Source organism: Eutrema salsugineum, unplaced genomic scaffold, assembly GCF_000478725.1.
Source record: "Eutrema salsugineum unplaced genomic scaffold, Eutsalg1_0 scaffold_11, whole genome shotgun sequence".
In the NCBI taxonomy this organism is placed as follows: Eukaryota; Viridiplantae; Streptophyta; class Magnoliopsida; order Brassicales; family Brassicaceae; genus Eutrema; species Eutrema salsugineum.
In genome coordinates, this window is record NW_006256901.1 from 1,431,162 (window position 1) to 1,449,446 (window position 18,285).

Consider the following 18,285-nt stretch of genomic DNA (forward strand, 5'->3'; position numbering starts at 1 on the left):
TATTACGATTTATAAGGATAATAAAAAAATCATAAGTAAGAGATGAGAGATCGGGTATTCTCTAAGAGAAACCACATTCTCTTATAAATACATTAATTATGCTTTGGCATTTGGAAAGTTAATTGAAGTTCATATTCATATGGTTATGCAGGCACAAATAGGAGTCAAAAGAATTGAAGCTAAGATGCTATAAAAAAAAAAAGATGCTATAAAACAGTGTAGTATTCATATGGTTATGCAGGCATAAATAGGAGTCAAAAGAATTGAAGTTAAGATGCTATAAAAACAGTGTAGTACACTAGTTGGTCTTCCTGATTAAGATTGATGTAAGTAATATAAAAAAATGGTAACTGCCCAACTTTTTTGCATTTACATAATTTTTTGTAAGCTTTGTTTCAAGATCAAAATTTTCCTACTAAGATATACAATACTTGACGGTTGAACACTCTTCTATATATCTTAGTGCTAATAATGTCAATAATGTAATTAAGATATCGTTTTAATTTTTATAGAAAAATGTCGAAGCTCTAGCTTTTGGAGCGGATGGTGTAAGTTGAAGATGAGGCGTTTATTTTGATGGTGGATACGTTTGGTTTTTCTGTATTAGTTGTTGATTTGTTGGTTATTGTAAATATATTAAATCTGTTTAAAACTATATGTTAAATTTTAAAATAAATATTGTCTCAACTGTATTAATATAGTATAGATAAGAGAAAATCTACTTAAACTTAAAGCATATAAAGTTCAAATTTTGTTTTGAAATTTCAAATCTTCAAACAGACAATATTATACATTCCCTAGATATCAAAGCTATGAGTAATTTGGTTTAATTGGTTGTTTCACTCTTTCATATTGATTAATACAGGTAGTGAAAACAATTTTAACATTTGAAAATAGTTAAGTTATTTTATTGTAACATTTTCTCTTCTAAAGTCTACTTCTAATTTTGTAAATAAAGGTTTGGGTTTACAATATATAGGGTTTAAATCTACTAAAGTGATATTTCACATTTAAAGCATTCGAATTAATAGGATTGTTTTTAAAAATTTAAAAGTTGCTATCATTTATTAGTAAAAATGACATATTTTAAAACTAAATTAACAAAATCTATAGAAACATAATCCGCGCGTAGCACGGAGCAAACCCTAGTTATATAAAAAGGAATTATGGATGACATGCATCATATTAAAAGATTATTGAAAAATTAATTGAGTTCACTGGTTTCAATCCACTAGTTAAAGAAAAATAGTCATTTGATTAGATATACCTGTTTAACCACAACGATATTTATATAACAACTATAATAAGCATGCCCTTAAGTTGATCATAGAATTAGGTTGCTGTCAAACAAACAAAAGTTTATATAACTTTGGCTAAACAGATTCCAATACTTAATGAAAACAAATTGTATAAAAGCTTACGAATTTTGATGATACCAGAATTTCTCAAAACAAAAAATTGTTAAGAAAATCACATAAAAGCAATTACTATGGCTTTTGTTTACTTTAAAACAAAAAAAATAGTAGTAGTTGCCAAAAATTGGTAAGATTTGTGTATTATTCGTAATAGAATACTTCGGTTCACTGTTAATAAATTATCATATATTTGGATAGTTAGGAAAAATAAATTCAAAATTCAAAATAACATCACACCAAACCATCATTCACTACTTTGACATATGACTAAGAATATTCAGAACACCACCACGTTCAACTAGAACACCACCACGCTCAACTAGAACACCACCACGCTCAACTGCCGGCATATAGAGAAGCCAGTTTCAGTCATGCACTTGGAGATTAAAAATATGATTCATGTTGCAGCTGATTTCATCATGTTGTATAACCATGTTGCATAACCATGTTGCATAACCATGTTGTATAACCGACCCTTCTTCCCAGTGGAGGAAATGGCTTCCGACAATATTAGTGTCTAAACTTATGGTTTTGTTTATTTAGGATTAGGACGTATATACTTTTTTTTAACTTCTTTTATAAAAAAAATCTTTGACTTTCTGTTTGGATTACGAGTTTTCTTCAGCAGCCAATTTTTTAAACAGAAGATTTGGTGGTTCTATGAAATATGAGTTATCTCTAAATGAAGATTTGTAAGTCAAAACATCATTTAGATCAGATATGATCAGGTTGAAACAATTTTAATATGACAGCTAACTGAAATTGAGTTTCGAGTTAGTTTTATTCAATATATGTTTTCTTTAGGACAAATCTCATTTATTGATTAATAAGATAAATACGCACGAGGAATCATTCTGAAACCAAACAAGTCTCGTGCTTTTGTGTTATGCACGAGGAAGTCAACACAAACATATATGTACATCTATATATTTTTTTTGAACAAAATATGTACGTCTATAATTAGAAGAACACAATACTTTGTATACACACTCACATATTTGATCTTTTGTTATTTTATGATTATATTCTAGGCTGAGATCCGTAGATTCCTCCAAATTCAAAAGCAACGCATGTTATATGATATTTTTATTCAACTGCTAGTATTAGTCTCTATACTTCACATTATATATATTTTCAGTTGAGTTAATGACTATTGCTCTCTTTTGTAATTTTGTTGTGTACATCCTAGCTTAAATTACTGTATTTATAAATGCATACATAGATAATAATTTTTTTAAAAGAAAATACTGTACATTGAAAATTAAACTATATATAATTGCATACATAGATTATAAATTAAGTGTTAGTCCTAATTAACATTCTTCATTAATTATAAATTCAATTGCTAACCACGAAATGATAAAAAGACTAAAATCTAGATGTATATCAATTCAAAACAAAAGTATAAATGATCGATCTTCAAAACTGAACAAGAATGGATCGAGTAACTTTGTAAGACTAACACATCTTCTATGCACATGACATTTAATACGTATTTTATTTGAATTCAGTGTCAGGACTCAGGAAAAAGGAGGTGTCTATAACTGGCTATCTCCAAGGTATTATTTTATTTCGACTACAATACTACTACATGCAAGTATGTAACATATGGGCTCCCTACTACTAAATACACGATTCTTGAATATAACTATACGTATACGGATACTAATAACTACCTACGCGATTCTGGAATATAATTATACATACACGTATACGATATATCTACAAATATCGGCACAAAGATATTTTCATCGAGATTGTTTTTGTATTTAATCAAATTCCAAGGCCATTGGGACCATAACGGCCCCATACAGACATCACAAACTCACAGCTACTAAAATAGTCAATATCAAAGGAAAAATAGAATAAAGAATCAGTAGAGATAAGAATGGTTTTGTTTGTGTCTATAGTGTCATGTCGTAATGTACGTGTGTTCACGAAAGAGGAGACATCTGTTCGTGCCCGCTTTAACTCTGAAAGTCGGAATTAAAGAGCTTACACTGCTTATTTGATAAGGATATAAATACAAAAGACCCTTTCTTAGAGTTATAAAAAAATGTTGGTTATACAAAAGACACTGATACTCCAGTTCCAAAAACTGGACGTGTTAAATTCTGTAATAATTTGCATAAGAAAGGCATATTAGCGCCGAATGTAAATAGAAAATGCATGGTTGTATTAAATTATCAAAGTTATAAAACTCAGACTGAACATGTAAAGTTACAAAAGGTTCAAATAGTTTAATAAGTAAAGTAGAAAAAGTTCAAATATCCCTCATGAAACAAAAAAAACAGCCTCCAATTTCCTAAGGATCTCTCTCACTTCAAAAGGGACGTACAACAATACATCTGTTTTAACTGTATCAACACAAATTTGGTCTGTCGGGAAAACCTACAAAGATAGATAAAAAGGGAATTTGAGGTTGAAGATAATGACTTGATGCAATCTTGAAGATGTAATTAATAGATAGTTCAAGAGTTGATAGATTTACCTCCTCAAATTTGAACTTTCTTTTTCTTAAACCTTGAACTCGTGGACATGGAACCATTTCGTGGAAGACCATTTGTTTCCTTTCACCACTGGACATCCACCTGAAAATCAAACCAGAGGATATTGAAATTTAGAGATTGAATATAAGTATTATCGGTGAAAGCAAAAAGAGAGTTTTTGGTTGTTGAATTATCTTCACCGTGCAAACTCGACGGGTCTAGAGAAGCATCAGGTCTCATGTTCCAGAAAAGTAAAGCATCTCGCTTCTTTGGTAGAACAGAGAGCCCTTCTTTGCCACATTTTGACAGCTCGTTCCACCACGGGACTGCACTAATGTTTCCTTTTGCTGCCGGGAACACAGTCTCGCCACCATCATCAACATCCGAGCTAGAAGCATGGTTTGCAAAAAGAAAGAAGAAACAGATTATGAAATTTCTCTGAGTGAAAAAGAGATGTATGAGATTTTTCTTTTAAGATACTTACAGGTACATAAGTACAGTAGCTATTCGCTGTCCTCCGTTCTTGGTGTTGAATTCATCTAAGAAATAGTCATAGTGAGGCTCATACTTCTGCCCAACTTGGTAGTGAAGAACTTGAAGGCCTTCTCCATTTTCTACAAACAAAAGAGCGATCCACAAACTCACTAATAGTTTTCGAAAGGAACAAGATATCAAGAGTGTCTGCAACTGGTGATCTTAAGATGTTTCAACACTTCCTTCTGCGCATCAAGGTATTGGATAACCAAAGGAAAATGGCACTTACCAACAGGAATGAAGGTGAAATCTGAAATCCTTTTCTCAATCGTCTCGACAACTTCGTCATGTCCTCTTCTAAGAAAAGTTCCTGAGCTCGTCCTTACTCTGCACAGGGACCGTATTCGCGAAATTACCAAACAACAAACCTTCTCACGTGTGAACTAGAAGGGCGAAAGGAAAGAGTGGATTCAAACCTGCTATCTTTGCTCCCACCGGTTTTCTCATCAACCACGGTTGACTTAACCATGCTCGGTTTGGCGAGGCTGATCAGGTGCTCACATTCTTCATTGGTCTAGAGAAACAGCAATGAAAAGAAGCCAAAGATCACATCTCAGAAATTCCAATTGAACAACTCAATTACAAACAAAAATCTCTAAAACCACATTTCCAATTTTTCTCTTGGGTAAATGAGGGAAAAAAGTGCTTTCCTTCCTCTCATTTAGCATTTCCAATGTTCTTCAAGTGAAAATTCAAACAAAGCTCTAGGGCAAAACAAAGCTCTAGGGCAAAACAAAGTCAACTCGATCTATCAAAATCTAGCAATAATCTCTAATTCCAACCATAAGCTATTTTTACTCAACATTCTTCAATAGATGATTGAAGATCTAAATGTAAACTCTATAGGCTAACAAAGCCAGCTCGATCAATCAAATTATTAGCGTAAACAAGTTCTTAGTTTGTCATTGAGAAACATGTCTTTCCTCTCCATAAGCCATTTCTACACAACACTCTTCAATGGAACAAAGTCAACTTGATCAATCAAAACATAGCAACAAAAAGCTCAAATATCCTTATCTTGTCAGACAAGAAAGAAGAACTCCATGAAAACGCATGCAGAAGCAATCTGAGTTCTAATCAAGCAAAATTATCAGAGAAAAAACACGAAATTACCAGGAAATTGTGGTACACAACAGCTCTAGGCTCCCAAGAAATCACTTCAACCCAACGCTCGTTGTTCCCTTCCTCATCTCCATAACTAAGAAAATTTTCAAAAACCCATGAATCGATTTAGAAAATCAATTCAAATTTCAAACAAAAATAAGAAGAGAAAACCCAAATCGTTAACCCTAACCTCTCTCCGCTCTTCCGTACAATGTTGGTCAAATCGTTCGGCTTCGAAGAGTTCCTGTTCGCATTGGGAAGTGACAAGATCCCGAGACCGAGAAGAATCAGAATCACTACGAGCAGAAGGATGAGCACCGTGAAGGCTTGAGTCGATCGCGATGAAGATTTTCGCGGTTGATAACGAAGGTTCTTCGATTTGGGCGCCATGGATTGATTTTGATTTTGTTCTGTAAATTTTCTCTCACTCAAGATCTAGAAGACAACATTGAAGAAGAGAAGTTACAGAGAAGCTTTACAATCTAGTGGATTTGGAGTTTATTTATAAAATTATTGTGAGATTGATTCTCTTCGTTGTTTGTCTTCGTCCTCGCGTATTTGGTAGATAGTTAGATGGATACAGACACTAGGAAGGTGGCTTTGACTTTTAGAATTCCGACTCAGTCTTTAATTTTCTTCTTTTTCTGGTTTTATCCGTGATACTTTTTACTAGTTGAATTTCACCCCGTTTGTTTTGTCGAATTGTGCGACATAATTTAATCGACTACTAAATTATCCAAGATTTTAACTACGCTCATTGTCTAGACATATTTCTCTTTTTTTTTTTTTGAACAAAGAGACATATTTCTCCATATTTAGCATTACGAAATGGAGTTGTTTGAAGTGAAAAGAGACTCTAATTGCAAATTTTGTTGATTCTTTAATTAAGGAACATTTGTATATGATCACTTAAATGATACTGTATATGAATATTATTTCTTTTATGAATATAATTTCCTAATATGAATATTATTTTTAGGAGTAACTTTGGAAGATGTCAAACAGTTAGGTATTATGTAAGAAGAATTAAAGAGGATAAATCTAAATACCTATTAAGATAATAAGTCAATATTAGAAAACAATGGATCTCTCACCATTTTTGTAAGTCTTGGACCATTTGTATAAATCAAATTAATATATGCATACATATATATATATATATGTTTCCAATGTATATTTATTTGTTTGACTATAGATTGAGTTGTGGTAAGAACATGTTCGACATAACGAAAACATGATTTGGTCACTTCTTTATGTTTATTTGTTTATTACAAGTCTTATAATTGTCAAGAAGAGACAACTAATCCAATTCTTATCAACATATATACACTTTTAAGAAAATACAAATCCATTACATACATCCCAAATGAATTCAATATTTTCCTGCCAAACAATAGCCTTTAATATTGTTTAACTGATCGAGATAATATTGTTTTGGTCGCAATCTACTCATAAGTCAGAAGTCTTTAACTACATCCGGGGATGACAATCAGTAATATACTCAATTTGAGATAGTTAGAGATTAATTATTCTTCTGAGATGTATTAATTTTATTATAACAACACCAAAGTACAATAACCTTATCATCTATGGAACAAGAAGAAATTAATGTTCCATAGTAAGATTGAATTTTATTAAACAGTTACAAACCAACAACCACACACCAAAGTCCAGATCCATTAACATAAACTGGTAACACATGTATATACACAGACATAGACACACGCACATAAAAATATATATTTTACAAAACAATTGATGTTGCAGGGATTTTGCTCGTAGTTTAAAAGACATTGAGCGACGTTGCATAGAGAGGAATGCAAGGCTTGAATGTGAAACAGTTTGGCACATAAGAGGAAAACTTCTTTCTCTTCAGTGAATCTGCAGATCCAAGAGCCGGCTGGTTCAAGTATGCGTACTTGCTCTTCGTCCACCTGATACAGGATACACATCAACATTTAAAAAACCAGATAGTTCTTGTTTTAGGCTGGTTCAAGAGATATGTAAAGGTGTAAGATTATATGGATGTGAAATTAAACAGAGACCAGTCTTTTATCCCTTCATGAACTTCGGTTTCCGAGTCCTCCATGTCCAAGCTTTCTTCATAGCGTTTGTAGTCCTCATCCTGCAAATAGATATCGACATCAGAACCACGAGATTCATCGATTGGTTTGATCTTAAGAATCTCCCCCAAGTTACCATAGAAACTTTTATACAAGAAACATCAGTTGATCCTCTTTAATGATCTAACAAACCACTCAAGAATTGTTAAAACTAAAAGGACATACAGAGAGATTACGAGCTCTGACGCGAGCTGCAGACTTAATAGCAGCAAAGAGATGTTCCTCTTCAATGATTTGCTTCTGCCTCCAGAACTTCTTGATCTGTTTATTGGTTATGCTGTCTCCTTCGATCTTTCTTGATCCATATCCTGGAGATGGAGGAAGCGATGGAGGAGGAGGCCGCGGCATCAATGACTTCTTGAAACATAATTTCTCAGACTCATCCATGATCTGCTTCTTCATATTCATACCACACCAACCAAAACACTTTTGAAACTGTATATATACAACAGAAAGATCGCACAAAGAGGACACAAAGCTACTGAATCTACAGATTCTGAATCTAACCTTCAAACTAAAGAGATACACCTGAGATTCTTAAGAGTCTACCAAACCAATTATCAAAGTCTACGTCTACTCTTCCAATTATCTTGTACGTTAAGACAAACTTTAAGCTTGAACTGTGGAAGAAAAAGACAGGTAGATGTAACTTCTAATCTTCATTCAATAATAAAGTAAGCAATTAGGTAATGTAAGGATAATGCAAAATATATGGCCTTGAAGCACCAAATGGTACATCTTTCAATCACAGCCGTTGAATCATGAATGGCCATCGCAATCACTATCACCGAAAGGCCATTCTCATTATGACGTTCTCCATTAATTAACTATTAGTTCTCGTTCTGTTCTTCACTTATACTTTAAGCCGAGAAAGAGAGAAAAAAAAAATTCAAGCTTTAAGTTCCTCGTACGAAAATTCAACTGAATAGTGAAGAGAAGATGAAAAAGATTCATAATTCATTCTAAATTTGAACAATTGAGCAACCATATGATTCACATCGAACGCAAACAAAACAAATATGATCACAAATCCAAGTTAACCACAAACTTGATTATATACATGTGTAGTATATCTTAATTCATATGTAAAGCTTAAAACCTCTGGTTCAAGTACGTTTCAAAAAAAAAAACCTCTGGTTCAAGTAGCTGTTTTTAGGTCTGGGACGAGACTCGAAGCGCCTTGGTTTTGAATCGATACCGAGGAGCACGAGGAACAACCTGACTCGGACCGAACCCGTACTGGCCGATACCGCCGGTGAGCGGCGGACCATCGTCGTAGATGTAGCCGATGAGGTGGCCGCAGCTATTGCACTTGATCTTGGTCCGTTTCCGTTGGATTCCCCAGTAATTTAGGGTTTCGAAAAATGGCATGATCTTGTCCTCTTTCTCGAATCTGAATTTCTCGGCGTCTACGCCGGCGAAGGAGACGGTTCCTTTGTTCCCGGCTTCGAAGTAGAAATCAGGAGGGAACAAATCGTTAGGGTTCAGATTCAGATCCGATTCGCATTCCTTGCAACTGTAGGTCGTGCACGCCATTTTCTGTAATGCTGATTTCTCCAAATCTCCTCTCGTCTATCGTGTTTTTTTCTTCTTCTTCGTCTCCAGAGACGCGTTTCTTCGGTCAGCGCCGTCGGAACTGACTCGGATCTCGGCCGCTGGCATATTGGGCTCATGGGCTAGTAAATAATGGGCTTATATTTAAATGTGTGGGCCTTCCGTAATTTTGTTGTTGTTACAAATATGATTTTAATTTGTGTGTGTTTTTGCTCACTTTTATTTTTGTAAACTTAGATTTTAGCTTAAGCTAAACATTTACTTTTAATTTTTTTGGTTTGAAGTGTAACATTTAAGCTGGAATTTAAACTGTACAGAGGAGTTGTTTTTATGAGACTAATGGCGGGGATGGCTTAGGAAAAAGTTGAGATATAAGAAAAGCGATACATTCAAGGCCTTTGCCAATCGAAATACTGTATGTGTTATTGTTGTCTTGTTAAGTCGTAATGTCGAAGAAACACAACTTTTTGTTTTTTTTTTTGTTTTGTATTTTGTTCTAACATTGTTAATATTTTTGAAAATTCTTCAAACTTTCAGTATAGGTGGACCCATAGAGTATTTTGATATTTAATTTTCTGAGTGTGTTTTTAGTTTGTGAACATAATCTGAGTGTATTTAGTTTTCATTAAATGAATACCAGTTCTTGCTCTTCTTAACTATTTCAAACTTTATCAAAAAAAATACCAGTTCTTGTTGAGATATCAGATTTTAGTGAAACGTCCATCGGAGAGAAATCATCAAATAAGGGTAAGTAATAAATATATATCTCCACATGGGTGTACAATAATGAAAATGAGTCTTGCCACATCGGACTATACTCCGATCTGTATATAAAGCAATTACCACGTAATTAATCTTTTTCTTGTTGTTTCTGACAGTAAAGCCCTAATTCTCTCCGTCTCTGTCGCAAGTCTCTCGTCTCTTTCGAAATGGTAAGGGCTCATCTTTTGTTTCCTTCCTCCAGCTTGATCCTGTTTGATATTTCTGGGTCACTTAACTAATTTCTGGAATTTTGTTTTGTATATTTTGTTCGGCAGGCGAATTCTCCGAGAATAAGGTAGATTTCAATTTCTGTCACTTCGAATTTCATTGCTATTGTGCAAAATCGTTTGTCTGTATAATTCGCTTGACGTATTGTTAGATTTCTCTTGATTTTTGTGCGTTGACATTTTGAGTGCCTTATAATCTCATAGCCCTTTATCGGATCTCTGAATCATTTGTGAATATAATACTTTGTTTAAGGCCCTGATTTTGGATTATAGAGAATGGATTTTGGATTGTGTAGCTGTGTTTCTTATGTTGTTGAGGCTTACTGATATTTGGCTGATTCCTTCACATCATAGAAATGATGAGCTCGTTTGACGAGAGATGTTAGAGTTAACTAATGTCTAGATTTAAGGTGTAAACTTAAGATAAAGTCAAGGTAGGATTCAAAGTTTGTGCTTGTTTTCTGCTTCAGGGATTCGAGATCTCCTTCACCTCGGAAAGAACTGTCTAGGTCTCGGTCCAGATCAAGATCAAGATCCTGGTCCAGACCTAGGTCTAGGTCAAGGTCAAGGTCCGTCCCAAGGCCTAGATCAAGATCAAGAAGCCGAGGAAAGTTAGTTGTTTTGTTTACTTTTGCAGTTCTTAGCATTTCATTAAGAACACTCTGTATATGCTCGCATGCTAATCTTACGTTGGTGACCTATCCTTTCCAGGTCGAGGTCGAGAAGCCGTGGAAGGTTAGTCATTACTTTTCTCTCTTCACCAAAGTACCTGTAATTGGTTATCTGTTAACTGAATGTATTTTTGGTTAGCAGAGCTGAAACCGAAAACCCTGGAAATACTCTTTATGTGACTGGCTTATCCACAAGGGTTACTGAGAGGGAGCTTGAAACCCATTTCTCCAAGGAGGGAAAGGTAAAATATTGACCAAAGCTTGATCCTCCTTACTCATATTTGGTCTTTGAACCTTTTTTAATGAGTTGGTTTTTCGCAGGTTGCGTCTTGCTTTCTTGTGGTGGAGCCACGCACTCGTGTGTCTCGTGGTTTTGCCTTTGTTACAATGGATAGCTATGAGGATGCTGACCGTTGTATTAAGTACCTAAACCAGTCTGTTCTGGAGGGCCGATACATAACTGTTGAAAGGGTAAAATTTCTTACTATTGAATCTTGGTGTCGAGATACTATGAGTTTGATATCATTATTGTTATGGCTATTCAGAAAATGTATTGCGTCAGCAACCAAAAGATGACGAGGTCATCATCCTTAAAGTGGCACAAGCTTAAACAGCTTTTTCAAATGATCATGTTCAACTAAATCAAATATTGCACAACATCTATACAACCTCAACTCTCAACTAATCAATGGACATTAACAACAACTTTTAATGAAGGGTTTTCATGGTATTTCTAGCTTTTTTTTTTTTGCATACTCATTGGTTAGCATTCATTCATCTTAGTTTTTTCATTTCGACAATAGTGCACCTGGTCGGATATATATTTTGTTTCTTGAACATACTCTGTTTTTTCTTTGTTGAATCTGTCTCCATTGCTTATTGGTTCATATACTTTGATACTCTTTTCTACAGTCGCGGAGAAAACGCCCAAGAACTCCTACTCCAGGGCACTATCTTGGCTTGAAAAGCGACAGGGATTATGGTAAAAGCTGGTGTCAAAACTTTTCTAATTAGGGGATGTATGAATGCTTTTAAACACATGACTAATAACTCTTTTCAGGTGGTCGTGATCGTGATCGTGACCGTGGAAGACACTATGGGCGTGATGATTATGGACACCGTAGGTCACCAAGACGGTCTCCGTTGAGAGGAAGGCGTGATTATTCACCTCCTCCTCGTCGAGAAAGGTCGAGGAGAGATCGGTCTTACTCTCCTGAAGGAAGTCCAGACAGGAGGAGACACTACCGTGGTTCAAGGTGAGCTATTTTATCTGGTCTTGTAATTGAACATTGCTAGAATTAGCAACAACAAAAAAAGGTTCTTGCTCTCTCGGATGTTTTGTCCTTATTTCTTTTGTGTTGTGGGTTTGGATTTGTACGCTTGACAAAAAAAAAAAAGGACTTTAAACATTATTTTATATGTTTGTTTGTCTGTGTTTTAGTTAATCCTGTGTGTTGATTTCAACAAAGCGTATTGATTGGGACCAAGAGTTCTACGTAGTTGTTTTTGACTACTACAAAAGAGCTCGTACATGTCACAGCCAGAACCAAAAAAATTTTGCTATCAAAAACACAAGAGATAGAACCGACAAGAACGATAAAAGAAAACATCTAAACAAGTCACTCTAACTTAGATTGAATCGCATTATACGTATCGACATTTTATGATATATACACACGCACGTGTATTTGTTTATATAGATAATGTATATGTCAATGTCGGCATATTCCTTCAGAATAATTCCTAGGATCTCATTTTTATACTTGCTTCTTGATTACTTAATCACAATTACTAGGCTATCATTAATGAACCATAAGTAATTGTTTTCGATTTTTTTTTTAATTATTAATGATGTCGATACCGTTGACAATCTAATTCGTTTAGAGTGTTATTTTAGAATTAGAAGATGACAACGAACATTATATATATTTGGTGGAAAACATGTCTTATCGGACAGAGCGACTAACTCCGGCTCTAGTGTCACTAGATTTAGGTTTTATTTTATGATATGAGGGCTGTTCTGTAAAGTCCATAACATTTACTCAGATTTTTTTTTCTTTAAGATGAAATTGGTTTGTTAGATATAAAATTGACAAAGTTATAATTCAAAAAAAAAAAAAATTGACAAAGTTAGAAGTGCTATACACTGCATATCAGGGCTTGGATCCAATGTGTGTACTGGTTTAAACAGATTTTAAAATTTTTCTTTAAAGGTATTTCAGTTCTAACTTTCCTCTTAAGTATTTTTTTGGAATACTATGTAGAAATTTTTCTATAGTGCAATAATTTAGATTCATTAGCACCATTATTCTGAAGTATAATTGTATTGCATATTAATGAATATACAAATAATAAACAAAAGAAATGGGCACTAAATAGTATATTTAACGTTTTCAATAGACTATTTTCGAACTAAAGAATTGGTTCTAGACAGTGTAGTTTATGTAGACACTATTTAGTTTATTTAACTATTTGAATAGATAAAAAGATTCAATATTTGAGCTCCAAATAGTTGGGATGACCGAATCACTTCCGCAAAAGTGATACAAGAATGGTCAGTTTGTATTATGATGAACAGTTGGTATAGTTGACATATTGAACCTTGAATTTACAATAGTAAATTAAAAAAGTTTATTTAGTTTCAACCACTTCTTTAAAAATCATTGAAGTGACTAGGACAATCTTTTATACTAATTCTTTTACAAATCTAGTAAAATCTTTTTAAATTTAGATACTCAAATGCGACTTTGCATATGATTTCTGAATATAAAATACATCATTTGAGCTATAAAATATAAAATACATCATTTGGTTCATCTCTATTTTTATTTTATTTTGGTTCTCTAATTTTAAAAAAGGTACCACTATCCAGTATCCACTTAAAGGAAAAAAAAAAAACGAAAATAAGTGGGCGTATTGTGACCCACACAAAAGTGGTCCCTACATAATGACGTGGCTGTTCCCGACGTGTAACACACCGTAACGTTTCTCTCCTCACTCTAAGCCCAAGGATCCCTCTTTTTCTCTCTCGATTTCTCTCTTTAATCTCTCTAATCCTTTTCTGTTTCGCGTTTATAAGAATCTCTGAAGATTTTCTCTCTCTCAAATCTTTCTCATTCTTAATAGCTCGCATCAATTTTCTAGATCGCGTATCGGATTTTGAGAGGTTTTTCGTTTCCCAATTCGGTATCCATGGTGATCACAGACGAGTCGGAGAGTTGCGGCAGCAGAGCCGTCGTCGCTACGCCGTCCCTAGAAAACCCTAGGCATTACCGGATGAAACTTGATGTCTACAGTGAGATTTTACAGCGACTCCAAGAATCGAATTACGAAGAAGCTACTCTTCCTGATTTCGAGGATCAACTCTGGCAACATTTCAATCGTCTTCCTGCTCGGTCGGTAATCAAATGTTCTTGTACATTGATTCGGCTAGGGTTTTCGTCTATCTTTGGATTTTAGGATAAGGGTTTTGTTTTCGGGCGTAGTATCTTCCAGAATCTTGCAAACCTCTTTTTATCTTCTGTTTGTTTTTGCTTAAGAGTATTCAATTTCTTTCTAAGGTTTTGTATATGTTCATCGAAAGCGACTGATCTTTTTCTCTTTCTCTCTTTGACTAATTTTGAAATGAGTATGTTGTTGACGAAAAAAACTGATAATCTTTTCCGCTTCTTAACACGTGTCTTGACCCAAAAACTATCAACTGAATGGAGTTTCTTTGGTTTGTTAGTATCTTTCTCTCCCACTTCATTGTTTTGGTATTTCGTTGCATGTTACTGTTATTTTCCAGATATGCTCTCGATGTTAAAGTTGAGAGGGCAGAAGATGTTCTCACGCATCAGAGATTGCTCAAATTAGCGGAAGATCCTGCAACTAGGCCTGTATTTGAAGTTCGTAGTGTTCAGGTAGTAAAAGCAATTCTAGCGTTTAGGTAGTGATACACAAAGTTTCTAGGTTTCTTTTGCTTTGGTGTGTTAATTGGTTTCTCTTGCACTCTTTCTTGCAGGTTTCTCCCAGAATTTCTGCTGACTCTGACCCTGCGTTGGAAGAAGATGCTCAGAGCTCAGGGCAGGGGTAAGGACTTCTGTCAAACTGAGATCGACCTTAAACCATTTTTCATCATTGTAGTTTCTTTTGAATTTTTCGCTTTCTTCTTGTTTAAAGGATTCTTGCACCTCCAACTTTTGGTTCATCTCCAAATTTTGAGGCTATTACTCAGGGAAATAAAATTGTTGAAGATGTTGATAGTGCTATTAATGCAACATTGACTACTCGGTGAGGTTTCTTCTTAAGCTGTGTTTCTCTGAATTATGTTTATGTTCATCATGTTTGCGACTTTGCGTATACTTTTTAGAACGTAATTGTAGGCTCTTGCTTGATTATAAAACTTTTGTTGGGTTTGTTGCCTATTTTGCAGACCGATGCACGAGATCACATTTTCAACCATTGATAAGCCTAAACTCCTTAGTCAGGTTGGTAATACTTTGCCACAGTTTCGCTGCTTCGTTACAGACTTTCATGCGGATTGCAGAGGGTTTTCTTCCATTGTTTTCGTGAGAGTTAGTTTGAGAAATTGTTTTTCTGTTTCAGCTTACTTCCCTGCTTAGTGAGCTTGGATTGAATATTCAAGAGGCTCATGCTTTCTCTACTGCGGATGGTTTTTCTTTGGATGTTTTTGTTGTTGATGGTTGGTCCCAGGAGGTATAATCTTAGCTTTTTGAAGCATCCTGCTCTTTGTTGCTTAGTGAATGCCTTAGCGAGATCTTGAGTACCTATAACTTTTATCTCTTGTTATCACTAAACTAGTTGAGAAAATTTGTGCACTTTGAATTTATAGGAAACAGATGATCTAAAAGATGCATTGGGCAAGGAGATACTGAAGCTTAAGGTAGTTTCCATATCTTATGTTCATGAGATGAGAGATGCGTTGGTTCTCAAACTGAATATGGAGGCTGCAATAATACATCTTTAGAAAATGGCATACCTATTTGTTGTTGCAATATTTTCCTTCCAACGTTTGACATCTGCCCGTCTATATTTGGCTATGTTATACAGGATCAACCTGGTTCAAGACAAAGATCTATTGCTTTCTTTGAGCATGACAAATCAAGCAACGAGCTGATACCCGCCTGCATTGAAATACCCACGGATGGAACCGACGAGTGGGAACTTGACGTGAAACAGCTGAAAATTGAAAAGAAAGTGGCATCTGGTTCATATGGGGATCTGTGAGTTTATTGTTCTGTAAGCTTGTTTTAAATAGCTGCAAGTTTTTTTGTTTGAAAGTTATAATAATTTGTTTTTGTTGGCTGTGCAGGCATAAAGGCACTTATTGCAGTCAGGAAGTAGCTATCAAATTTCTCAAGCCTGAGCGTGTAAACACAGAGATGCTTAGAGAATTTTCTCAAGAAGTTTTTATCATGAGGTCGGTGCAATTATTTCTCATCATCCTGTTGAATACATATTCCCATAGTAACTGACGTTGATATTCCCTTCCAAAATCCAAGTCATAGTTTATGTACAGAAAACATGCCTGAGTGACCCCCTTTTTCCACTTACTTTTATATTCAGGGCAGGCTTGAATTTTGATAGTCCTTTTCATACGTTTTGCAAGTTGTAGTGATTTTTGATTTTTTTTTAAAACCTTCATATGCTGTATAAAGTAACCATCATGCAGGCTTCATTATTGTCAGTGTCAGTTTGTGACTGATATTATTACTGTCTGTAGGAAAGTCCGACATAAAAACATCGTTCAATTTTTGGGTGCATGCACAAAATCTCCAACCCTCTGTATTGTTACTGGTAAGCTCTCAGTAGATACAAATTTGAGTCGTAAAAAAAAAAAAAAACACGTCATTTGAGTTAATGAGTTGTATCTTCGTGTCAGAGTTTATGGCTCGGGGGAGCATTTACGATTTTCTTCACAAACAGAAATGCGCTTTCAAACTTCAAACTTTGCTTAGAGTTGCACTTGATGTTGCAAAAGGAATGTGCTATCTGCATCAAAACAATATCATTCACAGGGACCTTAAGACTGCAAATCTTCTTATGGATGAACATGGAGTACGTTTTGTTCTCTCTCTGACTACTCTTAGTTTAGTCAACAAACATGTCTTTACATTCTATCTCTGCGAACTTGTTTTATTTCTACTGGAAGCAACAGACTCTCTAAGGTGTAATTTTGCGCAGCTTGTCAAGGTTGCTGATTTCGGAGTTGCAAGAGTGCAGATTGAATCAGGGGTCATGACAGCTGAAACAGGGACTTACCGATGGATGGCTCCAGAGGTATATTTACGTGTTTGGTCTGACTTGCTTTACCGATGGATATCTGGCTTTACGTGTTTGGTGTGAAAAAAAACCTTTTCGTATCTACGCAACTTACTGCATCAGTCGATGGTGGTGTCCTGGCTCTCTCCTTTGTTTAATCTCGCACTTTCTTACTTTGACAATATACTTCCGAAACCCAGGTCATTGAGCACAAGCCTTACAGTCACAAAGCAGATGTGTTCAGTTATGCGATAGTACTATGGGAACTATTGACTGGTGATGTAAGAATCTGCTTACAATTCTTTCTCGGGATCTTTCACGCTAATCAAATATACTGATGTGTAGCGTGCATTTTGTAAATGAAAACAGATCCCTTATGCTTTCTTGACTCCACTACAAGCGGCTGTTGGTGTTGTGCAGAAGGTATGTATTTTAATGAACTTTGCATTCAAAGTTTTTCTCTTCCTAAAGAGGCTAAGTAAGCTGAATTTCCTTTTCTCCAGGGGCTTCGACCGAAAATTCCAAAGAAGACGCACCCAAAAGTTAAGGGACTTCTGGAGAGATGCTGGCAGCAAGACCCAAATCAAAGACCAATCTTTGAGGAAATCATAGAAATGCTTGAACAGATAATGAATGAGGTAAACGTCGTGTAATGTGATCCGAGTAAAAACCCCTTACACGAGGCGAGATTTTCTCAGAGCAAGATGTGGTGAAAACAAGCAGGTTCCAGAAGAAGACCCGAGCGAGGACAAACAGTGTGTTAGTTTCTTTCAAGCCTTCAGAAAGCCTCGTTACTAGTTCTGATCATCTTCAACGATAAACTCACTCAATCGCATTCTCCTTACATTTTCTAGACATGTACAGTTTTTGTCATTTTGGTGTGGAGGACCTTAGTTTTGACCTTAGGGAGTATTTTTTTTCTCGTTTTTAGTCCTACTCTTTGATGATTCTTTTCGACATAGAATCCCTCCACACTTTTTCCTTTTATGAAAAAGAAAGTTTGCGTATTTCTATGAGAGCAGCATTGTTTTTTGGATGTTACATACTTTCGAATCTTGGAATTTTCACAAGAACAAGGGATAAAGCTTTGATGATCATTATAGAAATGAAAAAAAAAAAAAAAAAACACTTGGCTTTACAGC

At 35.1% G+C, this 18,285-nt stretch overlaps 5 protein-coding genes across 5 annotated transcripts; 2 read left to right on the forward strand and 3 right to left on the reverse strand.

The window, feature by feature from the left end:
- Positions 1-3,577: 3,577 nt before the first annotated feature.
- On the reverse strand, positions 3,578-6,099 carry LOC18026201 (prolyl 4-hydroxylase 5). The gene is made up of 8 exons (XM_006409191.2): positions 5,733-6,099; positions 5,552-5,636; positions 4,855-4,952; positions 4,668-4,765; positions 4,389-4,518; positions 4,105-4,292; positions 3,907-4,006; positions 3,578-3,806 (listed from the first exon to the last, which is right to left on the reverse strand). The coding sequence occupies exons 1-7, from the start codon at positions 5,930-5,932 to the stop codon at positions 3,933-3,935; spliced, it is 873 nt and encodes a 290-aa protein (XP_006409254.1). The 5' UTR covers positions 5,933-6,099; the 3' UTR covers positions 3,578-3,806; positions 3,907-3,932.
- Positions 6,100-7,071: 972 nt separating this feature from the next.
- On the reverse strand, positions 7,072-8,210 carry LOC18026202. Its single transcript, XM_024160728.1, has 3 exons — positions 7,831-8,210; positions 7,588-7,667; positions 7,072-7,476 (listed from the first exon to the last, which is right to left on the reverse strand). The coding sequence occupies exons 1-3, from the start codon at positions 8,071-8,073 to the stop codon at positions 7,326-7,328; spliced, it is 474 nt and encodes a 157-aa protein (XP_024016496.1). The 5' UTR covers positions 8,074-8,210; the 3' UTR covers positions 7,072-7,325.
- A 172-nt stretch (positions 8,211-8,382) lies between these two features.
- On the reverse strand, positions 8,383-9,596 carry LOC18026203 (peptide methionine sulfoxide reductase MsrB). The gene has a single exon (XM_024160729.1). It carries the CDS (start codon positions 9,199-9,201, stop codon positions 8,818-8,820), a length of 384 nt encoding a protein of 127 aa, XP_024016497.1. The 5' UTR covers positions 9,202-9,596; the 3' UTR covers positions 8,383-8,817.
- A 483-nt stretch (positions 9,597-10,079) lies between these two features.
- On the forward strand, positions 10,080-12,299 carry LOC18026204 (serine/arginine-rich splicing factor SR45a). The gene is made up of 8 exons (XM_006409196.2): positions 10,080-10,151; positions 10,257-10,276; positions 10,679-10,819; positions 10,920-10,943; positions 11,022-11,121; positions 11,201-11,350; positions 11,792-11,861; positions 11,940-12,299. Exons 1-8 carry the CDS (start codon positions 10,149-10,151, stop codon positions 12,137-12,139), a joined length of 708 nt encoding a protein of 235 aa, XP_006409259.1. The 5' UTR covers positions 10,080-10,148; the 3' UTR covers positions 12,140-12,299.
- Positions 12,300-13,894: 1,595 nt separating this feature from the next.
- Positions 13,895-18,171, forward strand: LOC18026205 (serine/threonine-protein kinase STY8). Its single transcript, XM_006409197.2, has 16 exons — positions 13,895-14,274; positions 14,667-14,781; positions 14,883-14,950; positions 15,041-15,151; positions 15,294-15,348; positions 15,467-15,577; positions 15,714-15,764; positions 15,932-16,104; positions 16,194-16,301; positions 16,605-16,678; positions 16,764-16,939; positions 17,066-17,161; positions 17,344-17,424; positions 17,513-17,566; positions 17,647-17,781; positions 17,867-18,171. The coding sequence occupies exons 1-16, from the start codon at positions 14,072-14,074 to the stop codon at positions 17,939-17,941; spliced, it is 1,686 nt and encodes a 561-aa protein (XP_006409260.2). The 5' UTR covers positions 13,895-14,071; the 3' UTR covers positions 17,942-18,171.
- Positions 18,172-18,285: the final 114 nt, after the last annotated feature.

Bases quoted from the DNA above. Each gene is read 5' to 3' on its own strand.
- LOC18026201 (XM_006409191.2), bottom strand. From the start codon at position 5,932: ATGGCGCCCAAATCGAAGAACCTTCGTTATCAACCGCGAAAATCTTCA. The intron at 5,637-5,732 runs GTTAGGGTTAAC...AAATTTTCTTAG, and splicing joins GTACGGAAGAGCGGAGAGAG to TTATGGAGATGAGGAAGGGA. The intron at 4,293-4,388 runs GTAAGTATCTTA...CCATGCTTCTAG, and splicing joins GCTACTGTACTTATGTACCT to CTCGGATGTTGATGATGGTG.
- LOC18026202 (XM_024160728.1), bottom strand. From the start codon at position 8,073: ATGAATATGAAGAAGCAGATCATGGATGAGTCTGAGAAATTATGTTTC. The intron at 7,668-7,830 runs GTATGTCCTTTT...ATCTATTTGCAG, and splicing joins TCAGAGCTCGTAATCTCTCT to GATGAGGACTACAAACGCTA. The intron at 7,477-7,587 runs GTCTCTGTTTAA...ATCCTGTATCAG, and splicing joins CATGAAGGGATAAAAGACTG to GTGGACGAAGAGCAAGTACG.
- LOC18026203 (XM_024160729.1), bottom strand. From the start codon at position 9,201: ATGGCGTGCACGACCTACAGTTGCAAGGAATGCGAATCGGATCTGAAT.
- LOC18026204 (XM_006409196.2), top strand. The intron at 10,944-11,021 runs GTTAGTCATTAC...TTTGGTTAGCAG, and splicing joins AGGTCGAGAAGCCGTGGAAG to AGCTGAAACCGAAAACCCTG. The intron at 11,862-11,939 runs GTAAAAGCTGGT...AACTCTTTTCAG, and splicing joins GAAAAGCGACAGGGATTATG to GTGGTCGTGATCGTGATCGT.
- LOC18026205 (XM_006409197.2), top strand. From the start codon at position 14,072: ATGGTGATCACAGACGAGTCGGAGAGTTGCGGCAGCAGAGCCGTCGTC. The intron at 15,349-15,466 runs GTTGGTAATACT...TTTCTGTTTCAG, and splicing joins AGCCTAAACTCCTTAGTCAG to CTTACTTCCCTGCTTAGTGA. The intron at 17,162-17,343 runs GTATATTTACGT...TCCGAAACCCAG, and splicing joins ACCGATGGATGGCTCCAGAG to GTCATTGAGCACAAGCCTTA.